This window comes from Phyllopteryx taeniolatus, chromosome 17 (genome assembly GCF_024500385.1).
Source record: "Phyllopteryx taeniolatus isolate TA_2022b chromosome 17, UOR_Ptae_1.2, whole genome shotgun sequence".
Taxonomy (NCBI): domain Eukaryota; kingdom Metazoa; phylum Chordata; class Actinopteri; order Syngnathiformes; family Syngnathidae; genus Phyllopteryx; species Phyllopteryx taeniolatus.
The window spans coordinates 4,683,557-4,708,927 of NC_084518.1; the positions used below are offsets into that span (position 1 = coordinate 4,683,557).

The 25,371-nt window shown below is 40.8% G+C and overlaps 1 protein-coding gene across 5 annotated transcripts in view; it reads left to right on the forward strand.

The window, feature by feature from the left end:
- Positions 1–25,371, forward strand: part of uvrag (UV radiation resistance associated gene) — a 95,553-nt gene continuing 70,182 nt past the window's right edge. For 2 of the 5 annotated variants that reach the window (XR_009785090.1, XM_061751252.1), the window contains exons 1-9: positions 1–327; positions 3,247–3,364; positions 3,572–3,606; positions 5,907–6,068; positions 6,271–6,345; positions 6,429–6,514; positions 12,351–12,456; positions 16,974–17,100; positions 24,600–24,684. Coding sequence is in view for 4 of the 5 variants with exons in the window: in XM_061751252.1 (XP_061607236.1) it covers positions 235–327; positions 3,247–3,364; positions 3,572–3,606; positions 5,907–6,068; positions 6,271–6,345; positions 6,429–6,514; positions 12,351–12,456; positions 16,974–17,100; positions 24,600–24,684 (887 nt within the window). In the remaining variant the exon portion in view is untranslated. The remainder of the gene's footprint in view (positions 328–3,246; positions 3,365–3,571; positions 3,607–5,906; positions 6,069–6,270; positions 6,346–6,428; positions 6,515–12,350; positions 12,457–16,973; positions 17,101–24,599; positions 24,685–25,371) is intronic. The other 3 variants (XM_061751251.1, XM_061751254.1, XM_061751250.1) reach the window with 2 other exon arrangements.

Consider the following 25,371-nt stretch of genomic DNA (forward strand, 5'->3'; position numbering starts at 1 on the left):
AGAAGCGTAGGCGTCACAGCGCTAAACCGTATACGCATTTCCGAACCGAGTGTAGCCAAATAGCCGTTCCAGTACTTTGTTTACGTCTCGGTGGTTAGCTGACAGCTGTTGTAGCTTGTTACCTGCCCAAAACAGATGCCTTGAGCCTTTCAAACTCGAAGCCGGGTGTCCGTGGATGCTGACCATGGACTGTTTTGTTGATTGAGGGCGAGCCGCTCGGATGCCGACAGGAGGATGAGCTCCATCACCGGTCGGGTTCTCGCCTCTGTTACCAACTCTGGAGCTTCATCATCCCGAGCCTTGCACGTCGAGCTCACATCCCAGCAGGTACGTGCAACGCGTTTGAACGCAGACGACTGGGAGCGAGCTGTCTCGGGTGTGTTTGGAGGAGTTTGGAATGCCAGTTCCAAGGCGGGCCTGTCAGGCTAGCGAGGAAGCTAACAGCTGCTAGCATGGGTCACACCGAATACTGTTAAAAAAACAAAAAAAACAAAAAAATATTTACACACATTCGACACGTCCTCGTGCTTTTCCGGGTGGTTTTCAAAGTGCACCGATTCCCACTTTTGGTTCTTGTGAAAAGCACGTAGGATCTTCCAGCAAGCAAACTTTGCATTTGTGCGCCCCAGTGACAGGAAGGGAAAAACAGTGGGATATGTGATTACAGCCAATTTGCTCTTGGTGGTTTATACTCAAACTTGAATCGTTTTCACCTGACGTTTCACCAGAATATCACCCGATTCGACGCGTGCCTGAAATCGGTTGACGTTTTAGTTTTCATTCATTTCATCACACTTGCAAAAGTTTCACACGCATCAACTAACCTTGGGGAATTCCTTGTATTTTTTATTTTTTTTTAAAAGCACACTTGGCCAGTAAATATGATTCTGGCCTGTTAACTTCAATGCAGGACTTACTATGATTGTAATCTAATTTTTTATTTATTATTATTTTGTTTTTTATAGTTAACAATATTATGGCAATGGCTAAATTTAGTTTTCTCTATAGTAGTTGTTTAATGTTAATTCCCATAAAGAACCATTGTACACATTTGTGCTCAGTTTTTAAATACTATATAGTCTGACTTGATATAAATTCTTTTCAATTGATACTTGCGTGTGCCACAGTCACATGGGCAGCAATAACTGAGTTTCTGAGTTTTCAGTCATACTGTACTAGCCCATGAAAAATCGATTTTGAAATATCAAAATGGATTAGAAATAGATTTTATTGGGGAGTACAGAACTTGTGCCTCTGAAACATTAGCACCCTCTCATTGTTTGCCAATATTTTCTTCAGTTAAATTGTTCTCCCAGTTTGGTGTGATTGTGTTAGTAGATGTCTGACTCTAGCTAAAAAGTTGTGGTATTTGAATGACAAGTCAGCCATGAAAATAAGTACAGTCGCTTGTAGTTTAATTCGGGTCAAGTGACCATCTAATAAAATGCTCTGCGTAAATCTCTTTTGATGTCACATGCTCGCTTGCATGACTGAATCACATAATTATTCTAAGGGCAAGAAGAAACATGTTGCGCCTCCACCAAGAGTGGATAAGCACGCGAGCTCCACGTTTTCAAAACCACCTATGAATCTTTAACAAACTCTTAACACATATGGGATATCACAGTAGTATTGCCCCAATGATATACGTAACAGTAAAAGTAAATGCACTCGTGTGTCTGGTGATTTTATTAATATGGAGGTTAGAGTGTGGCATTTGGCAGTATTTCTTTGCTTGACTATGGGGACGTTTTACATAATTTTGCAAATTGTTGTAGAGGCCACAAAATACTGCACGTGCGCACTTCAAACTACAAACCCTTATTTCAGGAACAATATTGTACCGATTTAACAATTAAACATCAAATGCTTTGTAGTGAAAGAGGAAAAACAATAAAATAAAAAAAAGACAGTAGAGTACAATACATAGACAATCTGTCCAGCAAATGTTAGCACAGTTGAAGTAGTGCAGCAATTCTGTGGTGTTGGCTAGTGAAATTAGCCAGCCAGGCTCAGCTTTATTAATTTTCTTTCAGTGTGTAGCATTGCAATCAAGGGATGGGACTCATGGGGGAATATTTGTTGGAATGTCTCTCATGTTTCTCATTGAAGTCGTGCCATAGCTGGGGTCTGACTGAAGGTAGCCCAACTTCTTATAGCGGTCATCATTTTCTTGTTCTGGCCACAAAATTAGTTGAGACTGAATCAACAGCACAGACACACAAAGTCATACTTTTAATGGCTATTTTAGTCACCTGACTTTGGAATGCATCTTATCAGAATTGGTTTAGGGTCGCCAGGGTTTTAAGCTTTTGGTAAAAAAAAAAAAAGAAAAAAAAAAAAGTACATTTGAGATATTGAGATGTATCTGATAATTTTCATTCTCAAAAGGACACAAAGTTTGCCGTTCGTCATTTTTCCTCTCACAGAAGTTTCACACCGTTTGTCTGCAGCTGTGGTTCACATTCATCCATGCACACTGACATTTTTAAGGGGAGGTTGAAAGTTCCTTGTGGAACAATTGGTGTTCTTGTGACTCATGTCATATAGGGGATCCCATGACTTCCATTTAATCTCAGTATGACTCCAGGCATGCAACTGAGCCTACTGTTCACCAGGGACATTGCACCATTGTAACATTGTGCACCATTGTAACACTTTTTCCCCAAAGCAGGGACTTGGTAGATTGTATTTTTCAAATCTCATGTCCTATGTAATACCAGTTGGCACCGTCACCTACATAGCAATCCATCTTTTGGCACACTGGTCTTGCAATGTTATTTTTCAGGTCCAGTTGCTGCGATTCGACCTTTTGCAGATTACCATCACCTGGATATCCGTGAATCTACACAGACATGTTATTTTTAAGACTATCAAAAGTTGACTTAAAGGTCACATAACATAATGTATATTTTCTAGCAATTTCCTTGTGACTATGCATCATTACTTAAAGATGAAGTGTTAAGTGTTGCGTAATTCAGTCATAAAAGCCATAGCATAGCGCTTCTGTGCTAAAACGTGAACACGTCTCACATGATTGTATGTCTTTTCACTCGGAACATGTCATGCTTCTGTTATTTGAATTGATTAAATAACTATCTTCTGTGTCGCCATTTGTCCTAGGACATAATGATGGTTCTGCGTTTTCAAATTAGCCATTATTTTATCCTCTAACTATAATGGAATTAGGGATTTTTGTTTTCTGTTCCCTTAATGCTGCTCCGCTTTATTCTGTCTGTCCAATAGAGGCGATTGCGTCATCTGCGGAGCATTGCAGCAAGAAACATCGTCAACAAAAATGGTTCCCCACTACTGGACACATACTTCACCCTCCATCTCTGCATAGGAGATCGCATCTCTAGTGGTCAGTGTTAATTTGGCGAGTAGGCCTTACGGGAGAAAACATCATTATTGTCTTGTCACATGTTGTCCAGCAAATTTACACAAACAATCACAAAATTAAAAAAAAAAAAAAATTAATCCCAGACATGAAACTATTTGGATTTGGATAACTCATTTTCCTTCATTTGTATTTGCCCTTTTGAATCATTGTTTCTTAATTTCTTTCTAGATTTTTACAAGAGCGAAGTCATATGTGACTCACTGGTGAGTATGTTTTGTCTTTACATTCTTCACACTTTCATTCTCGATATACTGTGTATGTGTGTCACTGATCATTCCATAAAAGCATGTACTGTAATTAGGACACCAAAGGCTGGGCTTGGCAATATGGCCTTAAAATAAAATCCAAATGTTCCACAATTTAACATCACCAAACTAACAAAACTATTTACTTTGGTATTAATATGTAAAATAAAAAAACTGCACTGACCGTAAGATGAATAAAGGGGGCCACTTCCAAACAAAATGAACCTTAGTCCATGAAAATGTAAACAAAATGCTCCATACAGTATATAGGAATCCAGGTTCATGCCAGGTAGATTATCTAGTTTTAACAAACATTTGATTTAGCAGCGAAAATAAGCTTGTCTACAACATGAGGCTTTATTCTTCTCCTGTTACATGTTACAATGTCATTCTTACACTGAAAACCCTTTCTCATGGGGCACTCAGGGATAGAGCGGCATCTCCACCCAACATTATTCAGACATGGGAAGTTTATTTCATGCTGCTATAATGTTAATAACGACCCGCTGAAATGAATAGAAATGCCATTAATCCATTTCAGACCACCATTTTTTGTAATGTGTGTTTTAAGGAGAAACACCCACCCCCACTCTATAATAATTAATTATAGACCCACTTTTGGCTCCTGACCCACCAGTTGAGAATCAACACCGTGACACCAATGCTTGTCATGAGCCCATCTATGGCATTTTGCCTAGTTTGTTGAAGCTTAGCCTACTTTCCCAAGGCAAAACTATGTGGTTGTTTTAAGTACACAATGTGAAATTCTCTTTGCTCTCTTTGCTAAGGGTTGTGAAGTGAGTTGAGTTTTCTACCACCATACAGCGCTCGTAGCTCTTGTTTTTTTTTTTTTTTTTTTTTTTTAAACTGGCAAGTCAAAGCAAAACTTTTTTTTAAATCGGCCATTTGACAGCTCGTATCACGAGCACAATGATCATTGCACCGGACTATTGTTCTATTAGTCATTTCAAACTGCTCTAATTGCTGGAGGACTGCATCTTTTTGCACAATTGTCAGAAAAAATAAGATAAATTGTACTGGCATTACTGGAAACCTTTTATTGCTCAGTGACTTTTTAACATTTTTTTTTAATGTCTCAAAATTATTCTGTCAATGGACTGACTGTCTGTTGTCGTATTAGAGCGGCTCCAACTACCGGAGACAAATTGCTTGTGTGTTTTTGCTCTACTTGGTAAATAAAGATGATTCTGATTCTGAAAAACTAGATTGGGTCAAGTTGTATCTCCAGGCACCACTGTAATCCCCTTTGGGCAAACTATTTATCGTTCCATGTTATCACTCTCCATTAAGTTTGGTGGAAATAAGCACAGTCCTTGAAATAAGGACGGGGGCAGAAAATGTGTTAGTGTAGCGATACAGTTGTGATAAGAATGTAGTAACAAGGGGCCAAAGTGCCTTTTGAATGTGGTCCCAGTGACTGGTGGTCAATGAGTTCATTAGTCAGGTACAGTGTTTGTTAACTTTTCAACTTTTTTCTCACCATGTTACTGTCAAAAAAATCTTCTATGTGGCTCTAATACACTTTGGGGTGTCTGTATTTAAAATGGGTCCACTTGTGTGAAAAATGGTGAACTTCCAATAGTACTCCAGGTCAGCACGACTTATTGTTGTCAGCCTTGCTGTTTGGTCAGGAGCTGACCTAAGCTGGTTTCAGGCATGCTCCTTAGTGCCCCCTGGGATACAAGACTGTGTAAACACTACAGGAAGTCATGACTCTGCTCAACTTCATCTCAAACGATTTAACTTTGTTGCTGACAAAAGTTTTCGAGAATTCTTTCTCAATTCTGCCATCAATCTTCTTGAGAAATACTTCCTGATGAAATTTCCTGTTTTCATTCAGCTATGGCTTTCTACTTGTCCAATATGAGTGCCAGCAGTGAAGCACGGTGTTGGCAGCATCGTGCTGTGGGGGTGTTTTTCAGCTGCAGGGACAGGACTTTTCTTGAATGGCCTACCCAAAGCCCTGATTTAAACCCAATTGAGCATCTCTGGAAAGATGTGAAAATGGCTGCCCACCAACGTTCACCATCCAACCTGACAGAACAGCCACGTTATGATATTATATTTGACAGATGGACGCAATTCTGTCAAATAATCACACTACTGTAATATTATAACCTTTCTCACTTAAGGCATATGTTTGGAAAAAGGGGATCAATTCCATTTGAATGCAAGTTGCAGTGATATGCTAGAGATGACCTACTGTATATGACGTGTACTCTATGTGTGTTGTAAAGAATCCTACTTGGAGGAGTCTGGACTTTGGCATGTTGCCGGACCTTCTGGACACCTCAGTGTCTTGCTTCGTGGTAAGGATCTGGGGAGGACAGGAGGAACAGTACCAGCTCCTCATAGAATGGAAGGTTAATCTGGATGGCCTCAGATACACAGGACAGCAGGTCAGCCACTACACACAAGACTATAATGTATTAATTGTAAACTTTGTCGAATGTGAGATATATTATTGTATGTTGATGGAAAACATGGATATCAATTTCCAATAACTTTATATTTATAATGATCAATATTTGTTATCCCATGGATATTAAACAAATATCTTTGGATTTCTACAGTGAGCTTGTGTTTTTGCTATTTCCACAGATTCGATCTAGGAATACAAATGAGATCATATTCGGGTTGAATGATGGCTACTATGCGGCTGACTTTGATCACAAGGTTTTTGTCCATTCCCAGAAAGCTCTTGCACGATGGTTAGTGACAGTGTGCCACATTTCATTGTTGACATTTTTCTGTTGCAGGATCATTCGGAGCGGAAGAAAAATAGTCTACTTCACGTTGACCAGAGCTCAGTCAGAAATTCCTACAGTGTTTTCTCTTTGCTCAGGTAAGATTAATTGCTATGGGACGAAACACAGGGTATAGTATGGGGCAGATCTGAGTTATGGGTTAAAATAAAAATGATTGCCACTTTTTATGCATAATAAAACATAAACAAATTCTGATGCTTATAATATTGTGCAGCCACACAACCTATTTTATTTGAAATTATATATATATACATTGTAAAATGTACAATATTAATACAAATTAAATAATTTATTTAAAATATCCAGTGACTGACGTTTTGACTGGCAAAAATCTAATACTGCTAATTTATGAGTGATATTTTTAATAATCACATACACACAGCAATCCTACAATATTGTTGTTAGACTTTACACCAATCTGATCGGTATCGGCCGATAATTAGCATTTCATGCTGATCGGCTTTAATGTCATAATTCGCCAATCCGATCAATGACGTCATTGATTGGCTCAGCAAAAGACATTTACTCCGCGTCACCATCGTGTACAGTATATTTGAATCCAAAAGAGTTTATTTTTAGCCTTGTAGCGTTTCTTTTGATGTAGTACTATAAATATCTGGCCGCCAGTAAAGTTATTTATAATTTATTAAAAAAAACATGTCGGCGGTGTGGGACAGACACATCTGAGACAGACAACACATAATGCGTGGATCAGACGACAAGACAAGTTTGGTCTTTCACGATTGCACTATGTCAGACTACTACAATAAAATCGATTCCGATACCACCGCATCCTGTCTTTTACCATCACTGGGCTTTATCTTGTCAACTCAAACGCGACCGGATGCACTCGTTACCACGGCCACGACGACGACAACAAGAATCGATCGTGCGTGCATTGTTTTGGTCAAAAAAAGAAAAAAATGGGGAAAAATGCGTGGTGGTGGTGGTCACCGGTGCTCGGGAGAAGACATTCATTCAAGGATTGCTTGAGCTATGTTCACGTACTTTTAATAGGATACCGCTCGCAAGCAGGCAACAAAACGTTATGTACCCTAGCAAGCTATGTGCTAGCACTAACGGTTGCACATAAACATGCCGGCGTTCTGTCGAATCCTGCTCTAAAGTTTCGGTATTTGTGAAGTAATTTAATTACAATAAAATAATTTAAGTACAGTAAGTGAGCACCCATTATTTCTGTCATGTTGGTTTGAGCTGACTGATTCGAATACATGACCTAACGAGGGAATGTTTTTGAAGATACTCAGTATACAGTACACAAATATATATCGTAAATAGACACATTGCTCCATCTTGTGATCGGTTATCGCTGATCTGCCCCAGAAATCCTGATCGTTTAAAGCCTAAATGTTGTCTTAGGCCCTGCCTGATGTTCATCTTTAGCTCATCTTTACCATGGAACCAGCCACACTTGTGTATGATGAAGCCTTTGATGCTGCAATGTACAACATGTTTGACTCATTTCTGAATAAGTAGAAGGTCGACCTTGGCTGGGCTTTGTGAGCTAGACTAGAGCAGGCGCATTCAATAGAAATTCTAAGCGGTCCATCCATCCATGCTTTTTCAATGGTGCTTGCCCTCATTAGCAGTTGCAGGTAAGCTGGAGCAAATCCCAGCTGACTTTGGGCGAGAGGCGGGGTTTAGACCAGTTGCCAGCTAATCGCAGAGTAATTCGAAGAAGTCCGGGAAAATATTTTCTCACCAAGAAACTCATAGGCTGGGTTGCAAATGAGCCTTTCATGCTTGTTGAGTAGAGGGGGGGTGGTACAGTAGCCAACTTGTAAAGGATCACTGCCCTTGATTCTTTAAGTCAGGAAGACTTCTAACACTGTAACAATAGTTCTGTGTATGAAACAAGATTTTCGAGTAGTCCACTTACGTAAACACTCGATTGTTACCTTATTTGCATTGTTGATTAAATGCTTTACTGGAAAAGGATGCAGTACAAATTAAGACCACCAGAGGGAGATGAAGATTTGTTGAGTGGATATCTTGGTGAAGTCCTGTGTCACCCATTTAAGGCCTATCAAAATACTGTGCTGACATCTTTTGATAAACAGTTTGTTTTTCAGTATCAATAAAATGTGAGCACGACTTTCAATAACCACAGGGCTTCCCCAAGGAATACTCTCTGGTATATATAACCAGACTACGTACTAGGTTAATTACATCCATTTTGCCTCAGGTCCTACAAATTTGTATGGTTCAAGTTAGATGGTACCAAAATAAGACAAACATCCTGTCATTGGGGCAATTATGACAGTTTGCACTAAACATTTCCAGAATATGTAAGTATCAAGCAAAGGTATTAAAATAAGTATCAACCGATACCGATAACACAGATCAGGTCGGCGTAAATACAGACACACACACACATACTACAATATCAGAATTTGCACATTCATATTTTATTTTTAATTTTTTTTTTTTTATTGATGTTCATGCTGTGGTAAAAAAAAAAAATCAGAAGTTACTAACTCTTTACTCAGTACTTGAATAATAATTTCACTGTGTACCTTTTACTCTTGCTCAAGTAATTTTTTTGGAGGACTACTTTTTTCTTTTACTTGAGTAACAGTACTCTTACCTGAAGACAAGGTTTGGCTACTCTACCCAACTCTGGAGCGGACATCCTCTATTGCTACTCTTACTTTTAAGCAACATTTTTGCTCATCAGATCAGCCAGTGTCGTATTTGTTGCACTGGTCGTTTGTATTTTCGCGTTGAGGTGCTGCGGGTCGTGGCCCTGGTTGTGGTCCCAGTGGAACCGCGCACACGTAACATCGGCGACAAGAGTTGATCCGTTAGTACATCCATCCATCTTCTGTACCGCTTTATCCTCACAAGGGTCGCGGGCGTGATGGAGCCTATCCCAGCCATCTTCGGGCGAGAGGCCGGGTACACCCTGAACCGGTCGCCAGCCAATCGCAGGGCACATATAAACAAACAACCATTCGCACTCGCATTCACACCTAAGGGCAATTCAGAATCTTCAATTAACCTACCATGCATGTTTTGGGGATGTGGGAGGAAACCGGAGTTCCCGGAGAAAACCCACGTAGGCACGGGGAGAACATGCGATGTTAAGGATTATGTCACAACACAGAATGAAGTAACGGTCAATAAAAACAGAAAAATATTGTACTTAATATTTTCCTGGATGATGCATTTGGGATTAGCTTTAGAAGTTTGTTATGGTAAAAAAATGAAGTGAAACAGACAACGATTTCAGTCAATTCTTTTCCAGAATGAGAGTGCTTAAAGAGAAGGATGCTATTAATGTGGCACAGCTTGAAGCTGGCATCGGGTGCAGGTGGAGATGGGCCTAGCTCAAGTTGGAGGCCAAAACAAAAAAGCAAAGAAATTAATTTGTACATCAACACCTACTTGAGCGGTGTAAATACATGTTTTTCTGCGGGAAGAATATTTTTTTTGCTATTTTGCCTTATTGTACTCTTCAGATTGTTACAGATTGCTTAATTTATGTTAAAAAAAAAATATTCTCCAGTTGTATTAAATTCCCTGTCGGAATTTGAGAGTAATCAAATTAAACTTATTGATTTGAGTACTTTAATGGATACCACCTGTCATTTTTAGACATTCCCTGCCACCACTAGTTCCCGCTGTTACCAAATGAGGAATCTTGACACATAGTTGTGTGCAGGACAAGGCTTTCACTATTCACAGTGGGTTTGATAAAAAGCTGTGGTCAAGTCATCAAACCTGGGTGCCATGCCACGCCCCATAGTATGAAACTGAAAAATGTTCAAAAAGATTTGCCATTCAGTATTGCTAATAATCCATCACATTCTGTAGAAGTAAATCTTTGAAGAAATATCTAAAAAATCTATGGCACCTTCAAATTAAAATGTTCCATGGCTCGTGAACAAAATTAAATAATACAATTAAAAATTATATATATAATGGAAAATTTAACTGAACTGGAAGTTCTAAAAGCCCAGGCTTTATCTGACACCCGGTTGTATCAAGTGTCACTGTCAAAGGGACAAATGTTTTTGTTTTTGAGATGATTATCGTCTTCAAGGGTCGAGTGCACACCCATAGTCATAACTTCCTGTAAATCCTCCCTGGTATAGTTGTTTGGTGTCTCTCTTGCATTGGAAAAAGAAAGTTGCCATGGTTAGTGAGGATACGTCTCTGGAGACTTGCCCAGTGATTGAATTGCTGAGGGTACAGATGCCGGTATACACTGGCCTCACTTTGGTTCATAGGTTGTGTGATTGGGCCTGATCGGGAGGCAAAAGGCAAAGACACAAGGAACGATGGGGGCAGACATGCGTGAAAAGGAGAGAGAAGATAACTGTCGTGAAAATGAGAGAGAAGATAACTGTTCTCACCTGGGGGGGAAAGGCAGTATCGGATTATCTCATTGCAATCACCGAAACACATGAAGCTGTCAAAACAGATTTGCCCTGATGTTCCAAACCGCTATCTTCAACTGTCATCACTGTCACCTCAACCAGATTAAAAATCTTGGTCATATAATATGAAATTATTTTACTGCAGGTGTCCTCCCAAAAGCTCTATTTACGTTTACGTTTTTTTTCTGACTTAGCTGCAGGAGAGAGACAATATCAAAGGCAACTCCCAATAGTTTCACCAAAAAAAAAAAAAATAATCCCTTGATTTTTAAAATTATCCCAGCATAATTTAAGTATTTAAAATGATTGTTTCGTACCTAATTCAAGTAAGCACTAACTTCTTTAAGACTTAAAGTACATACAAATGGAAAACTTTATTCACATCACTCCTCTCTGATCTAAACCATTACTCCCCTGTCACAGTTACCAACTCCTGTCTTGTGTTTTTATAGTGACAGTAACATGCAACAGGGAACTAACTGGTAATGAGGAGGACGGGGTCTGCTCACTATTGGTATCGCCTCATCATATTTACACACACAATTTATGAACTAGTTTTGGTATCAGAAATCAAGGGTAATGGTTTTTCAACTATTGTACATCTTTGGTAACACAAAAATGCTTGCAGTATCTCAACATCATCATTTATGATATTTGACTGAAATTTCGGTGCAGATTTTCACAAGAATCATGGAAGTTGACACACATGATTTTTTTAACTTACATTTCTGATTATGATGGGGAAATGTCATCTAAGCCTGAGGTGTGCATAGCTTCTTGTCGTTCCTTTCTTGCTTAATGAATACATACAGTATTTAAGTCCCTCCCTACATTATTTTTGTGGCTGTGGCTCTGAGGAAAGTGACCACCTCACAGGTCACAAGCGCTCGATTGCTTTATTGACGTGAGTTGTGTGAATTGATTTGTGTGTGATAAGATTGCGATAAAACCTTGACTGTATCACAAACTTTTTTTTTTTTTTTGTTGCCAGAATTTGAATACATACAATTGAAATACTACTGTTTTCTTAAGTATTTGCAGTCCTAATTAAATGATTTGTTGACAAATGTTAGACTATAATTTATGCATTTTGTTTTAGTAAAATGAAAATATGACGTATTATTATTACTAAGAAGAACGCAAGAAAAAAAATCAATTGCAATGCATCGGTAATTGAGTTATGAGGTAGTGAGAGAATCCCAGACCTAATTAGCACTGTTTAAACTTGTGACCAATTTCCACCAAACCTGATACAGGGGCCAAGGAAGTACCCATTGCATTTTGATGTGAATCTAGATCAAAATGCAGAAACAAACTTTTATTTTCACTGGTTAATGCACTTTGACTTCAATGATTTCTACTAATTATCAGATGGCTAGGATGTAGGTGGCGTTTTCACTGTTACTATCCAGGGAATGAATTGATAGTGGTCATAGGTTTGCTGGAGCAATGACCTTGAACTTCTTTTTTTTTTTTTTTTTTTTTTTTTTTTTTTTTTGTCTTACTGCAGGCTCCACACAGCCCAAAGAGCCATCAAACAGACCCAAGTTACAGTGCAGAAGATTGGGAAGGAGATTGAGGAGAAGCTGAGAACCACAGCAATGTGCACCGTGCGGGTGAGAGCCGTCACACGCCAACAATGAATTTGATCGCGTTGATAATGGTTGTCCTCAGGCAACTTAAATGCTTTTTTTTTCAGTCGCCCTCTCAATGTTTTCAATTAGTAAATTTGTTGGTTCTGAGAACGATAACTTAAATTTCACATTTCTTTTGAGAAAATATATAAACCTGTGACTTGGGGTGCGATGTTACCAGCGGGTAGTAATTGCTGCGGTCAGCGATGAGGTGCCTATGCTTTTGCACAAATAAGCATTTTCTGAGTCTGTTGCACTAAAAGCTCAACAGGATTTAAGAGCTTGTATCACCAATGCTAATGTGAGGTCTAATTTCTCACACACACACACACACACACACACTGACCAGGTATTGTTTAACGTTTTGGTTGCTTAACTGAGCGGTGCAGAAGGACAAATATCCCATCTGTCAAAATGGATCCAGGGTCCATTGTTTATGTTCCCCCCCTTTGTCATATCCTCTAGTGGGATACAAAGCAAACACACGAAAGCGTATCTAACATTTTTGGAATTGGTAGCCACACAGCTGTGAAAGCGGAGCTCTGATCCCTGGTTTGATGTTGTGTTTATTGTAAATACTGACTTCTTAAGCATTCCCTGTTCTCTGCTGCTAGTCTAAGTGGCCCGAGGCAGTGACACTTTTGTGTTTTTATCCTGCAGGTAGACTTTTTTTTTTTTTTTTCCTTTTAGAGAAGCTCATTTCTAACATGACTTGTCAACTCAGTTATCAGTTGGTTAGTGGAGTTAGTTTCTCCATGAACCAGGAAATACCCTACTAAATAACACACGGACTTTCATGGACAGCGACGGTGGTCAGTGTGTGCTAGTTTTGACGTTTATGTTGTGGTGGCATGTGCTGAGAATATATGAAATTCTTTTATCGAAAAAAATCAATATCTCTTCTGTATATATGATGACCCACTAATAATGTGCCTGTGGTGAATTAACATTACAGATATAATTCCCAATTATCTTACCGTCATCTTTAATTGGACTATCATAGCACCCATATGTTTCTATCATGTGAGACCACCATAGCACCTCTAGTTATCTGCAAAGTTGGGTTGGAAATCAACCTCAGGTTTGGAAAAACAAGCTCATTAAAACAAGTTAAAGCAGGACCTATCTTTTTATCACGATCAGCGGTATACTGCTTGTCTGCCAGGTCCCATTGAATCATAACATGGAGCTATCTTCCTTAAATGCTGCAACACTTCTCTTCCTGCTACCTGGCAATCTTAGGGTCCTTTAGAAATCCTAAATATCAGCGGTAAGATGATAGAACCACACATACTGTAAGTCACACCGGTTTATAAGATGCACAAACATACAGTATTACACATACAAATACAAGCGAAAACAAAAACTGCCACCCTTATGTTGGAAGTGGAAACAGCACAAAGTGACACAGAAGCAAAAATAATACTAGTCGTGCCACAACAAAATAAGGGTCAGAATCTTACCTCACGTGCACTGGCTTGATTGCTATTTTCAGTGGCCAGGTAGATCGCCTTCAACTTAAAGCCTGTATCGTAGCCATTACTTTATGCCCCATTTTCAGCATAATGTTTTTGTGCTCGTCAGGCGTGCTATGGAGCACGTCAGGTCTGACTACTGAGCCGAAGGCTTCAATTTGTATGGATTTGTTTTAAAAATGTGAAGTTACCACTTCAAAATGGAACCCATCAAAAGATTCATTAAAATATAACACAATTTTGGTGAGTGAAAGAGAAGCTAAGGCTAGAAGAAAATGTGACGCTCCTGGGGTCGGGGAAAATATGCAAATAAACCGTATTGTTTGTTCAGATACAGGGGTTAAAACTGCGGCAAAAAGTCTGGAATTATAGTCTGACTTTTACACGACAATACAATACTGTTTCTTCCTTTTAGAAACTAACTTTAAAGGCTTAGATTTTCTTTGTAGACAGTTCTTGATGTTGTTTTTCATCACTCGCCATTGCAGTTTTTTTCTTTCCTTTCCGCCCAGACCTTGATACTTATTAAAGCTGCTCCACACAAAGGCTCTGCTTAGCCCCACCACAACATGGGAGGCTCCATTCTTTTGTCACAAAGATGGCTTTCAAAGTCTTGTCTCTGATATTTTCTGCTCACTGAAACATTCTTTAAACCCCATTCAGTGCTCACATCAGCTAATAAATCACATAATCCTTGTTTTCTACCTTTTTTGTAAAAGCCCACCAACTTGGAATGAGTGCAGCATTGTGTAGCTCGTCTTAAGATTTTCCCTTTTTGCCTTTGTAGCGCTTCATACCACACTATGGGCATCATAGAGAGCCTAGATCAAAGTGGCGGCCACCAACCTCAGCGCATGGCCCTTTCACCCCATCACCCACCCTCTGCCATTAATCTCCTCGGTTATAACATTCTTCCCCCACGCCTCCTATGTATTTACACAGCTGACCCATTACTGTTGGATGGTGAGTAGGAATCACAGGTGGTGGGTTACTGTCAACGCGCACACACGCACGCATGACCCATCAACTAGGCTGCTCAAAGTTGACTAATTCGTGTCAAAGCCAATGTTGGTTTACATGAAGCAGTACTGTGTTCAACACTTGCTTTCATGATGGAGGCTCTATCAGTGTCTCTTCTGCAACATTTAAATGTCATGTTATCTCCACCTTACTGAAGCCAATTTCAGAAGCATAACCTTTGTCTTGTCTGATCCAGGCTGTGATCGCTAAGTCGATATGTGTGGGTTACAGAGAGGTTTGGCAAACTACTGGATGAAAATCAAGGTCGAATCTGTGGCCCAACATTGCGTGCATGTCTGTCTATAGCCCCCCCACCTTTTTTTTTTTTTTTTTTTTTTTAATAAATAAATGGCCCTTGTAGTCCTTTGTCTCATCCTGAAATTGCACAGAACAGGGCTTTCACATCTTCCTAACTTCATAATTGAATCACAAATGTAGGACAGGAAAATCGAGCCGTTGTCGAGTCATAAATTGTAGCGCATGATTTTAACGTTACTGTGTTTTGCTAACATCAGATTTGAAAACCAGATAAATCACATCTGCCTCTTTCTGCAGTCCACATTCAGTAACACAAGGGGGAGATGAGGTCCTGTGCTGCCTGCTTAGTCAGTGTTTATTATGGATGTGACAGGCAGGTTAACCATGATACATACAGGTCGCATAGCCTGCCAATCAACCATAGTTGGCAACTGCCTAAACTGTCCTGGGAATGAAAGTCTAATCAGTAAAAAAAAGTTAAAACAGCTGTGTGACATTACAGACACTGTCTTGTAGAAGACACTCAATGATCTCTTTAAAATGAGGTTATTGGTTTAGCAATCACCCAGCCATTAATTTTCTATACCGCTTGTCATCATTAGGGTCGCAGGTAACTGGAGCCTATCCCAGCTGACTTTGGGTGAGAGGTGGGGAACACACAGGACTGGTCGCAAGCCAATGACCGAGCAAACCTTTCCCACTCACAATCACACCTACTGTGTGGAGAATCTTCAGTTAACCAACCATGCATGTTTTTGGAATGTGGGAGAAAGCCAGAGTAGCTGAAGAAAACCCACGCAAGCACAGGGTGGCCATGCAAACTCAAAACAGGATGGCCTGAGCTGTGATTTATTTATTTTGTTTTTTTCCTTAAAGTATATTTTTAAAAAATTATTTTAACTTTTTCTTTTTTTTGAAAATCGGTCCTGAATCTGTATGCTTCTTTATGCCGGAATCATTTTGCTGTGAAAGAGGGGAGTTTAATGTACGCCCTCTGGTTATAGTATTATGAGGGATATTTTTTTGTTTGAGAAGGGGAAAAGTGAGAACAGAGTAAAAAAAAAAAAAACCAGAACAATAACAGTATAAAATGGCATATGAAAACTGATTTCACATAGGAGTTGCATTCGTTTTATATTGTGTGGACTAGGGAGACACAGACAAATAGAGCAGGACCCCCGTCAGGTTGTCAGGAGCCAGGTTGTGCTACCACTGTGGACATGGAAATTGAGGGATAATTTAATTTGATATTTGACGCACCTTAAATGTGACACCCATCCCCCATCTTAAAAGGATAATGCTAAGATTAGGTTGTAAACAACGCTTTCTGGATTCTGGATTCAGGTTCGGGCATCTGGCATGGGCTCAATCCGTGCTATTGCTCCATTCACAATAGCCCTGGGTTTCAGTGGCGATCAGTCCAGTGTATACAGTGCACCCTAGCATACGCGGTTTGGCACCTGTGGATTTATATGTGGATTTTTTTGCTATTCGCGGTCTGGCCCAGTCCTTGTGCCACTGTAGTCTAGTTTTGCTCTATATCCGCAGGGGCTAGGCACCCCTTTCACAAATCTGAAGAGGATAAGCAGTTTAGAAAATATATGAATGTACAGACTTTTGTAGATGTGCCTTAAATAGCTTACTGAAGGAGCAAAAAGGTAATAAACACACACTTTGCTGTGACTACATCTTGGATATTTTCCTTATTTTCCTTCTCGTGTGCTCCTTTTCGTTTGCTCTGAGCAGAAAAAAGAGCGGGAGTGTATGCAGCTGCGTTTAGCCGTGCTTCGGAGTGAACTGCAGCGGCAAAGGAAGGCTCTTGGCAGAGAAATAGATGTGCGGCAGAAAGACATGGCGCAGCATCAGAAAAAAGGTAAGGCTATAGGCAAACGGAGTTTCTTACCACACATGTAGAGTCCCCTCCAAAAGTATTGGAACGGCAATGTCAGTTCCTTTGTTTTTGTTGTATACTGAAGACGTTTTGGGTTTCAGATCAAAAGATTAAGATTTTTTCATTAAAATATATATATTTTAAATTATTTTAAATTGTTTTTTTCTTTTTTGAATTTTTTTTTTTTGTAATCAGTCCTGAATCTGTATGATTCTTAATGCCGGAACCATTTTTCTGTGAAAGAGGGGAGTTTAATGTACGTCCTCTGGTTATTGTATTATGAGGGATATTTATTTGTTTGAGAAGGGGAAAAGTGAGAACAGAGTAAAAAAAAAAACAGAACAATAACAGTATAAAATGGCATGAAAACTAAGGCTATAGGCAAACAGAGTTTCTTACCACACATGAAGAGTCCCCTCCAAAAGTATTGGAACGGCAATGTCAGTTCCTTTGTTTTTGTTGTATAATGAAGACATTTGGGTTTCAGATCAAAAGATGAATATGAGACAAAGGTTCAGAATTCCAGCTTTCATTTCATGGTATTTATATTTAGATGTGTTATAAACAACTCATGACACAGCACCTTTTGTTTGAAGCCCTCCACTTTTCAAGTGAGCAAAGGTATTGGGACAGATATGATTAAATTAACTTAAAGTGAATAACGCGGTGTCCACGCGATGTTGCAGAGGCGTGTCAACCAGGACATCCCCGCAACATCCAGAGCCTTCAGGAACCCCCGGGCGGATCTCATTCACCTCGGGGCCTTGCCACCGAGGAGCTTTAACCACCTCCATGACCTCAACCCCACTGATAGGAGAGCCCGCCTCAAACACCCCAGACTATGCTTCCTCATGGGAAGGCATGTCGGTGGAATTGAGGAGGTCTTCGAAGTATTCTTCCCCCCGGCTCACAACGTCCCGAGTCAAGGTCAGCAGCGCCCCATCCCCACTATACACAGTGTTGATGGTGCACTGCTTCCCCCTCCTGAGACGCCGAATGGTAGACCAGAATTTCCTCGAAGCCGCCAGGAAGTCTTTCTCCATGGCCTCACCAAACTCCTCCCATACTCAAGTTTTTGCCTCAGCAACAACCAAAGCTGCTTTCCGCTTGGCCAGCCGGTACCCATCAGCTGCCTCAGGAGTCCCACAGGCCAAAGAGGCCCGATAGAACTTTTTCTTCAGCTTTACGGCATCCCTCAATGCCGGTGTCCATCCAACGGGAACGGGGGTTGCCGCCACGACAGCCACCGACCACCTTACAGCCATAGCTCCGTCGGCCGCCTTGGCAATGGAGGCGCGGAACATGGTCCACTTGGACTCAATGTCCCCTGGCCCCCCTGGAACGTGGGTGACGTTCTGCCAGAGGTGGGAGTTGAAACTCCTTCTGACAGGGATTATGCCAGACGTTCCCAGCAGACCCTCACAATACGCTTGGGTCTGCCAGGTCGGACCGGCATCTTCCCCCACCATCCGAGCCAACACTCCACCAGGTGGTGATCAGTTGACAGCTCCGCCCCTCTCTTCACCCGAGTGTCCAAGACATGTGGCCGCAAGTCCAATGACACGACCACAAAGTCAATCATCGAACTGTGGGCTAGGGTGTCCTGATGCCAAGTGCACATATGGGGACACCCTTCTGCTTGAACATGTTCGTTATGGACAATCCGTGAGGAGCACAGAAGTCCCATAACAGAACCCCACTCGGGATTCCTCCCAATCACGCCCCTCCAGGTCTAATTGTCATTGCCCACGTGAGCATTCAAGTCCCCCAGCATAACGGTGGAGTCACCACCGGGAGCACTATCCAGCACCCCATCCAAGAACTCCAAAAAGGGTGGGTACTCTGAACTGCTGTTTGGTGCATACGCACAAACAACAGTCAAGACCCATACCCCTACCCGAAGGCAGAGGGAGGCTCCCTCCTCGTCCACAGGGGTGAACCCCAATGTACTGGCGCCGAGCCGGGGGGCAATTAGTATACCCACACCTGCTCGGCGCCTCTCACTGTGGGCAACTCCAGAGTGGAAGAGAATCCAACCCCTCTCGAGAGGACTGGTACCAAAGCCCAAGCTGTGTGTGGAGGTGAGCCCGACTATATCGAGTCGGAACTTCTCGACCTCTCACACCAGCTCGGGCTCCTTTCCCGCCAGAGAGGTGACATTCCACCTCCCTAGAGCCAGTTTCTGTAGCCGGGGATGGGATCGCCAAGGTCCCTGCCATCGGCCACCACCCAGCTCACATTGCACGTGACCCATATGGCCCTTCCCACAGTTGGTGAGCCCATGGGAAGGGGGACCCACGTTATCCTTTTGGGCTGTGCCCGGCCAGCAGGCGCTCACATTCGAGCCCCACCTCCAGGCCTCGCTCCAGAGGGGGCCCCCGGTGACCCGCGTCTGGGCGACGGAAAACGAGATCCAATATTTTTCGTAATCATAAGCGGTCTTTTAGCCGTACTTTGTCTGGTCCCTCACCCAGGCCCTGTTTGCCATGGGAGACCCTGCCATTGGCATAAAGCCCCAGACAACTTAGCTCCTAGGATCATTGGGACACACAAACCCCTCTACCATGACAAGGTGACGGCTCAAGGAGGGGATTTAATAATAATTAAAAATAAAATAATAATGAATTGATTAACTTTCCCGAAAGTGGATCAAGCAAAAACATTTTGTCACAAGCTATAAACTGAGGGAATGTTGCTCATTAACCCCTGATAGTCTATTACTGGTTTGAAGTTAATAAAGCTGTATTTGAAAGTTTGAAAAGAATTACAATTCCACACAGGTGTGAGGGAGGGGGGGGGGGGGGGGGGAATTGCAGGAAATGAAACCAAGAGAGGAAGTCAAGCTTTGAAAACATAGTGGTGGTGGTGGTGGGTTAACGCAACACAAAAGACACAATGAATGGAATGTGGAAACACTCTGACACAATCTAACATATCCTGTCATACCTGTGATTTAGGCATTCTGTGCCAGGGGCCATTTACTCAACCCTGCCCTGTCTGCAGTTTCTTAGGCTGATGCGGTTCACGTTAAGAAGTGGTTTACTGTTGATGTTCATTGGGGAGTGGAAAGCTAATGAAAAGGCATGGCACATGAAGCTTGGTTTGGCGAGCACACAGATACATAAACCAAAATACTTGTGTTGGTGTACACAGGTATGCTCGCGTGTGTGTGTGTGTGTTTTATTTTTACAAGCACTTTTAAATATGTTAACATGTTTACTGTTCACTTCCTACAGGTGTAGTTAGGTTGTCTATAATGAGCATGAAGTCTGCAGATATGTGAGAACAAAGCCTTTACAGAAAACTGCTCTAAGACTTATCAAGACAACACAGACATAGCCCAATTCACTCAGAACAACAACTCTGTTTCAAATTCTAAAAGAAAATGGTCGTCACTTTGTTTACGGTTATTAAGAATTAGCTGAAAAAGTCCTTCTTTTCATAGAAGAGCGTAAAAATAATTTTAGCATTGTTTAGATAGTTTGATAGGACAGTCCATACATGTATTAGTTTAAATATTCTCCATTAATTACAGTTATGGAAAACGGGTGTTACCCTATTTATTTCAAAAGCTAATTTTTGGGCCAGATATTGTTTAAAATTATTATACAGGAATTATAAAGTGTGTATGATGAGCTTTAATAAGTCTTTACCAAGACTTTGAATTGCACTTTTGTTTAAAAAAAAAAAAAAAGATTTGAATGGCCTTATTACACCTACAAATCTTAAAGAAGCATACATTTTTTTTCAAGATGATTTAATTAAAACCATTTAATATGTAAATCATCACATGTTACATTCCTAATTAGATTCAGGTTTCTTTGTAAGTTTTATTGACCGTTTCGCACTATGTATAAGTGCTATGCAATATATCCCTAGAGGGCATCCAGAATGGACCCCAATCTCATCTGTACCTGGCAGGGGGGTCTTCACATTTCTCACGTAGCTAAAGGGCCCATTTGCAAATAATTCAAACTCCCAGGAAGCTGGCCTCTCTCAAAACAAATGGCTATGAAAACCCAAACATCTAGTGATGGTTCCGCTGGTGTGTGTGTGTGTGTGTGTGTGTGTGTGTGTGTGTGTGTGTGCATGCCTGCATGAGAACGAGCAGATAAAGATGAGTTGAGTGTCAGGCGCCCATGTTTTAGTGAAATAACAATGAGAATATTGCCATTGACTTGCTGATGCTTGTGAAATGTGATCCCTCTTTTTTATTTTATCCTGGACATTGTTAGCATGATAAACACAAAACTTCAGCAGTTTGTACTATCCTGATGACAGTTTTAACAGCTCACTCAGTGCCTGCTAAACCATTTGGTGGAACAGACTACTGCTAATTTACTTGACTTTTCATACGTGTGCAAAAGTATGTGGTCCACTGCATATTTTGAACACAATTCAAAACAGAAAGCTTAGGTGAGAAAGAATAGCTCCCTCCTTTTCACAGATGTGATTTTAAAATATAAGCCTTTCACCCCTCCCTCCTGAATAGTGGGTTTGTTGGGGTCACACTCCTCTAATTTCCCTTCTTTCAGCTTTAGAAGACAACATAAATCAGGCCCTGAAAAGTGTTTATTATGCTTCGTAACATTAGTTATTCTTATGCCCTGTATCACAGTCAGAGCTCCTGGCCAATAAATGTCAGTTGTGTGGGTTTTCAAGTGTTCGTTATAGTTTTGTGAAGCAATGGTATGCAGTGGTATTTTTTTTTTTTTCAGCTTCAGAAAATGTCTTTTATTAAAGCTAAAAAAAAATAAAATTTTGGCTTCTTCTACCAGCAACTCAGTGGGACACATTTGCTTCTTCCAACAAGTTGTCATCTTGACTGAGGCTAGAGTTTTAAGTCCTTAGACTTACTAGGATTCCTGTCATAATGTCATTGTAATTCTTAAACTGTTATGTTGAGTTGCGATCGGTGGAATTTGCAATAAGTTTTTTTTTTCCCCCCCTCAGTAGGGTCTCATGGTCTTAAAATGCCCCTATTACTTTTGAACCTATTTGTTCTTAAGACATTCCAGTGTTATTATGACCACTTTTTTTTTTTTTTATTGCTTTTCAATTTAGCTGTTTTTCCTTTTAAAATTTAGCCAGATGTTTTTGTCTCAGATTAGTACTGGGTCGCTGGGGCAATAACTTTAGCAGGGACGCACAGACTTCCCTCTCCCCAGCCACTTCATCCAGCTCTTACGGGGCCGATCCCGAGGTGTTCCCAGGCCACCCGAAAGACGTAGTCTCTCCAGCGTGTCCTGGGTCATTCCCGGGGTCTCCTACTGGTGGGACATTCCCAGAACACTTCACCAGGGAAGCGTCCGGGAGGCATCTAAATCAGATGCCCCAGCCACCTCATCTGGCTCCTCTCGATGTGGAGGAGCAGCGGCTCTACTCTGAGATCCTCTCGGATGATCGAGCTTCTCACTCTATCTTTAAGGGAGAGCCCAGACACCCTGCGGAGGAAACTTATTTCGGCCGCTTGTATCCGAGATCTTGTTCTTTCGGTCACGACCCACAGCTCGTGACCATAGGTGAGGGTAGGAACATAGATCGACCGGTAAATTGAGAGCTTCGCCTTTAGGCTTGGCTCCTTCTTTGCCGCAACGAAACACATTGAATTTTATTTTAATGGGATTAACTGTCAAGCATTTCAGAAAAGCATTATCATTAAACAAAACATAACCATAAGCAAATAAATGAGGGTTGTTGTTCAGTCATCAGTTGTATTAAAAAAAACAACAACAGTATTTCACGAATTCTGCTTGGGTATGTAAAGTTATGAGTACAATTGTGCATCTATGCAGTCATATGTACCACTGTCATATTGGAATGAAAGTGTAGTCTACACCTTTTTCATAACATCTAGGTGTCATACTAGAATGAAAGTGTACAGCTTTTTTTTTATCCTGGCAAGGTGGACTTAGGATCGAACCCACAAACGTTGGGTTCGGTAGCCGCCCCGAAGGTTTACAGCCCCCGGTATTCCGAGGCAAGATTACAGTATGTAAGATTGGTTATTCTCAGGGTAGTATGGCCGTAACGTAAACCAAACTTTTTTGTGTGCCTTAACTCTGACAATCTTAGTAAGAAAAGGACATGCTGCGCCTGTCACTTCCAAACTTTGAACCAACAGACCTAACCTATGGCAGAGGTCGCAGAGTTCAGGCTACTCTGCATAACACAACAGTATAGTTGTTCATTCCGCGCCCACAAGTTGTCTTATTAGAGAGATTTTAGTGCACTTCTTGATTGATTTATTGTCATGATAATAATTTCAACAGCAGATGGCACAGCCTTTTTTTTATTATATTATCCACGTTAAAGTTTGGATCCTAAATACCATGATTTTTTAAAAATGTTTATTTTTAATTATTAATACAAATTGCACATCTCCAGTTCTTAAAGAATACTGCACGCAAACTGCACGCAAACTGCTGTATTTTATCTCTCCGTGCAAGTAAGGATATTGACGCGATGGAAGATTGCTAGATTGAAGAGATTGGCAGTGCTGGGAATTACATGAAAGCAACAGTGCAATAAGAGGTATGGCCTGTCTGATCTGTGTCTCTTTGAAGAAGAACTGCTATTTTCTACCCCCCTACCTTTGTTCCTGCGGGGGTTTGAGCTTAAGGCAGAGCAGAATGGCTATGGGTGCCATTTTTGTGGTAAAAGTCTGGTTCTGCTTTAGAATATCATTGCTCAAGCTGAGATCCATGTGAGATACTCTTGGCTCACGACACGAGCAATGAGATGACCCAGTTATTAAAACTGCAATCATTACATTTGTGATATGCAGGCTTGCTTTTTAATTTTGCTAATTGAAGTTTAAACCACACAACACCTTCACTGACTGTCCTGCAAAAGTACTGAGTTTATTACTTGGGGAAGTTTTAGCATAGCTATCCTCAGATATCACCTTATCTTTTTCCAAGAACAGAGCACTCTCAGACTACACAATTCAATCCATACCTGAAGTCCTTTTGTCTCATGTGAGTGTGCCCTGCTGAAGCCACCTTGTGAAACATAAATGACCAGAAAGAATAAGCCCTTGGTATGCTTGCTCATGCATGAGCATCTGCAGAGGTGCGCAGCCAAGACATATTGTGTAATATATGTGATTGTTACTCCCACCAGTTTATTAATGATAACCGCCACTCTTATGTTGCATCTGGTCCATACAATGACAGTAAAGGCTTTCTACTTTTGCTCCATATTATACCACAGTAGTGTGTGCTTGCTAATGTTATGTCCTCCAGCTGCGTCTTTATTGACTCATGTCTAACTTTCTATTTGCAATTTTTTTGTAGTCTGGTTTGTGTGTCTTCAGATGGAAATGGATTTATTCCAATTAAAAAATGATTTGATCTCAAAGTCCAAATTAGGGGTACAGCTAACTAAACACTACCTGGTTGCTCAGATGTACCTGAAGACATAGCACAACATGCAACCATTAATTCCCCCCCCCCCCCCAACTTTATTTTGTCTCTTAGAGGAAGTGTATGCTACTCAACATGAAAGTCTGAAGGATGAGAGAGAATCCTTAACCATGCTGCATAAGGAATGTACTGCCAAGAGGTATGTGTGAACCTGTAATTTGCCGTTTTCTTTCTCCACAGAAGACACTTTGTAATGCACATCTTACCCATCAGCTAAATATTACAGACGTACCCAATGATGTGGCTCATTGTGTTGCCTAGTGACTGAGATTACATCCTGCACCATTCACCAAATGCTCTGTCTAAACTAGGGGATGTTTTTGCATGTGGCGCGTTGTTTGTTTTTCATTGATTTTACGTGTTGTGCTAAAAAATGTATCTGGTTGTTTGTATTGGCCTGGGGTTTGTGTGCAAGCAATGGCTGTCTGCTCTGGATACAGTTTTTGTTCGTCTGAGAAGTACCAGGCAGTCACAGATGACGAACCAGAAACTTGGCAATGACCGAAAACATGAAATTAACATCAACACAAAGTACATCTGCCTCATATCAATTCCTTGGATCTACAGTAAATGTTGTTATTCAAATTTAAATGGCTGTTAAAAATAGGGTCACCAACTGCGACTTTGCATACCTGCTGTTGCTAGTGTGGGAGAAATGTTCTTTCATGATGGAAATACAATGTTAGATTTTGAGCAAACTCCCTACTGGTGGTAGCTGAAGGCTTGAAAGAGCAAAGTTTACAAGCATGTACGTGTGAAATAAGCTTGCATGTTAGTGGACAATGATTTGTGAAGGGCATGCATCTTGGCTTAAATGACTAGATAA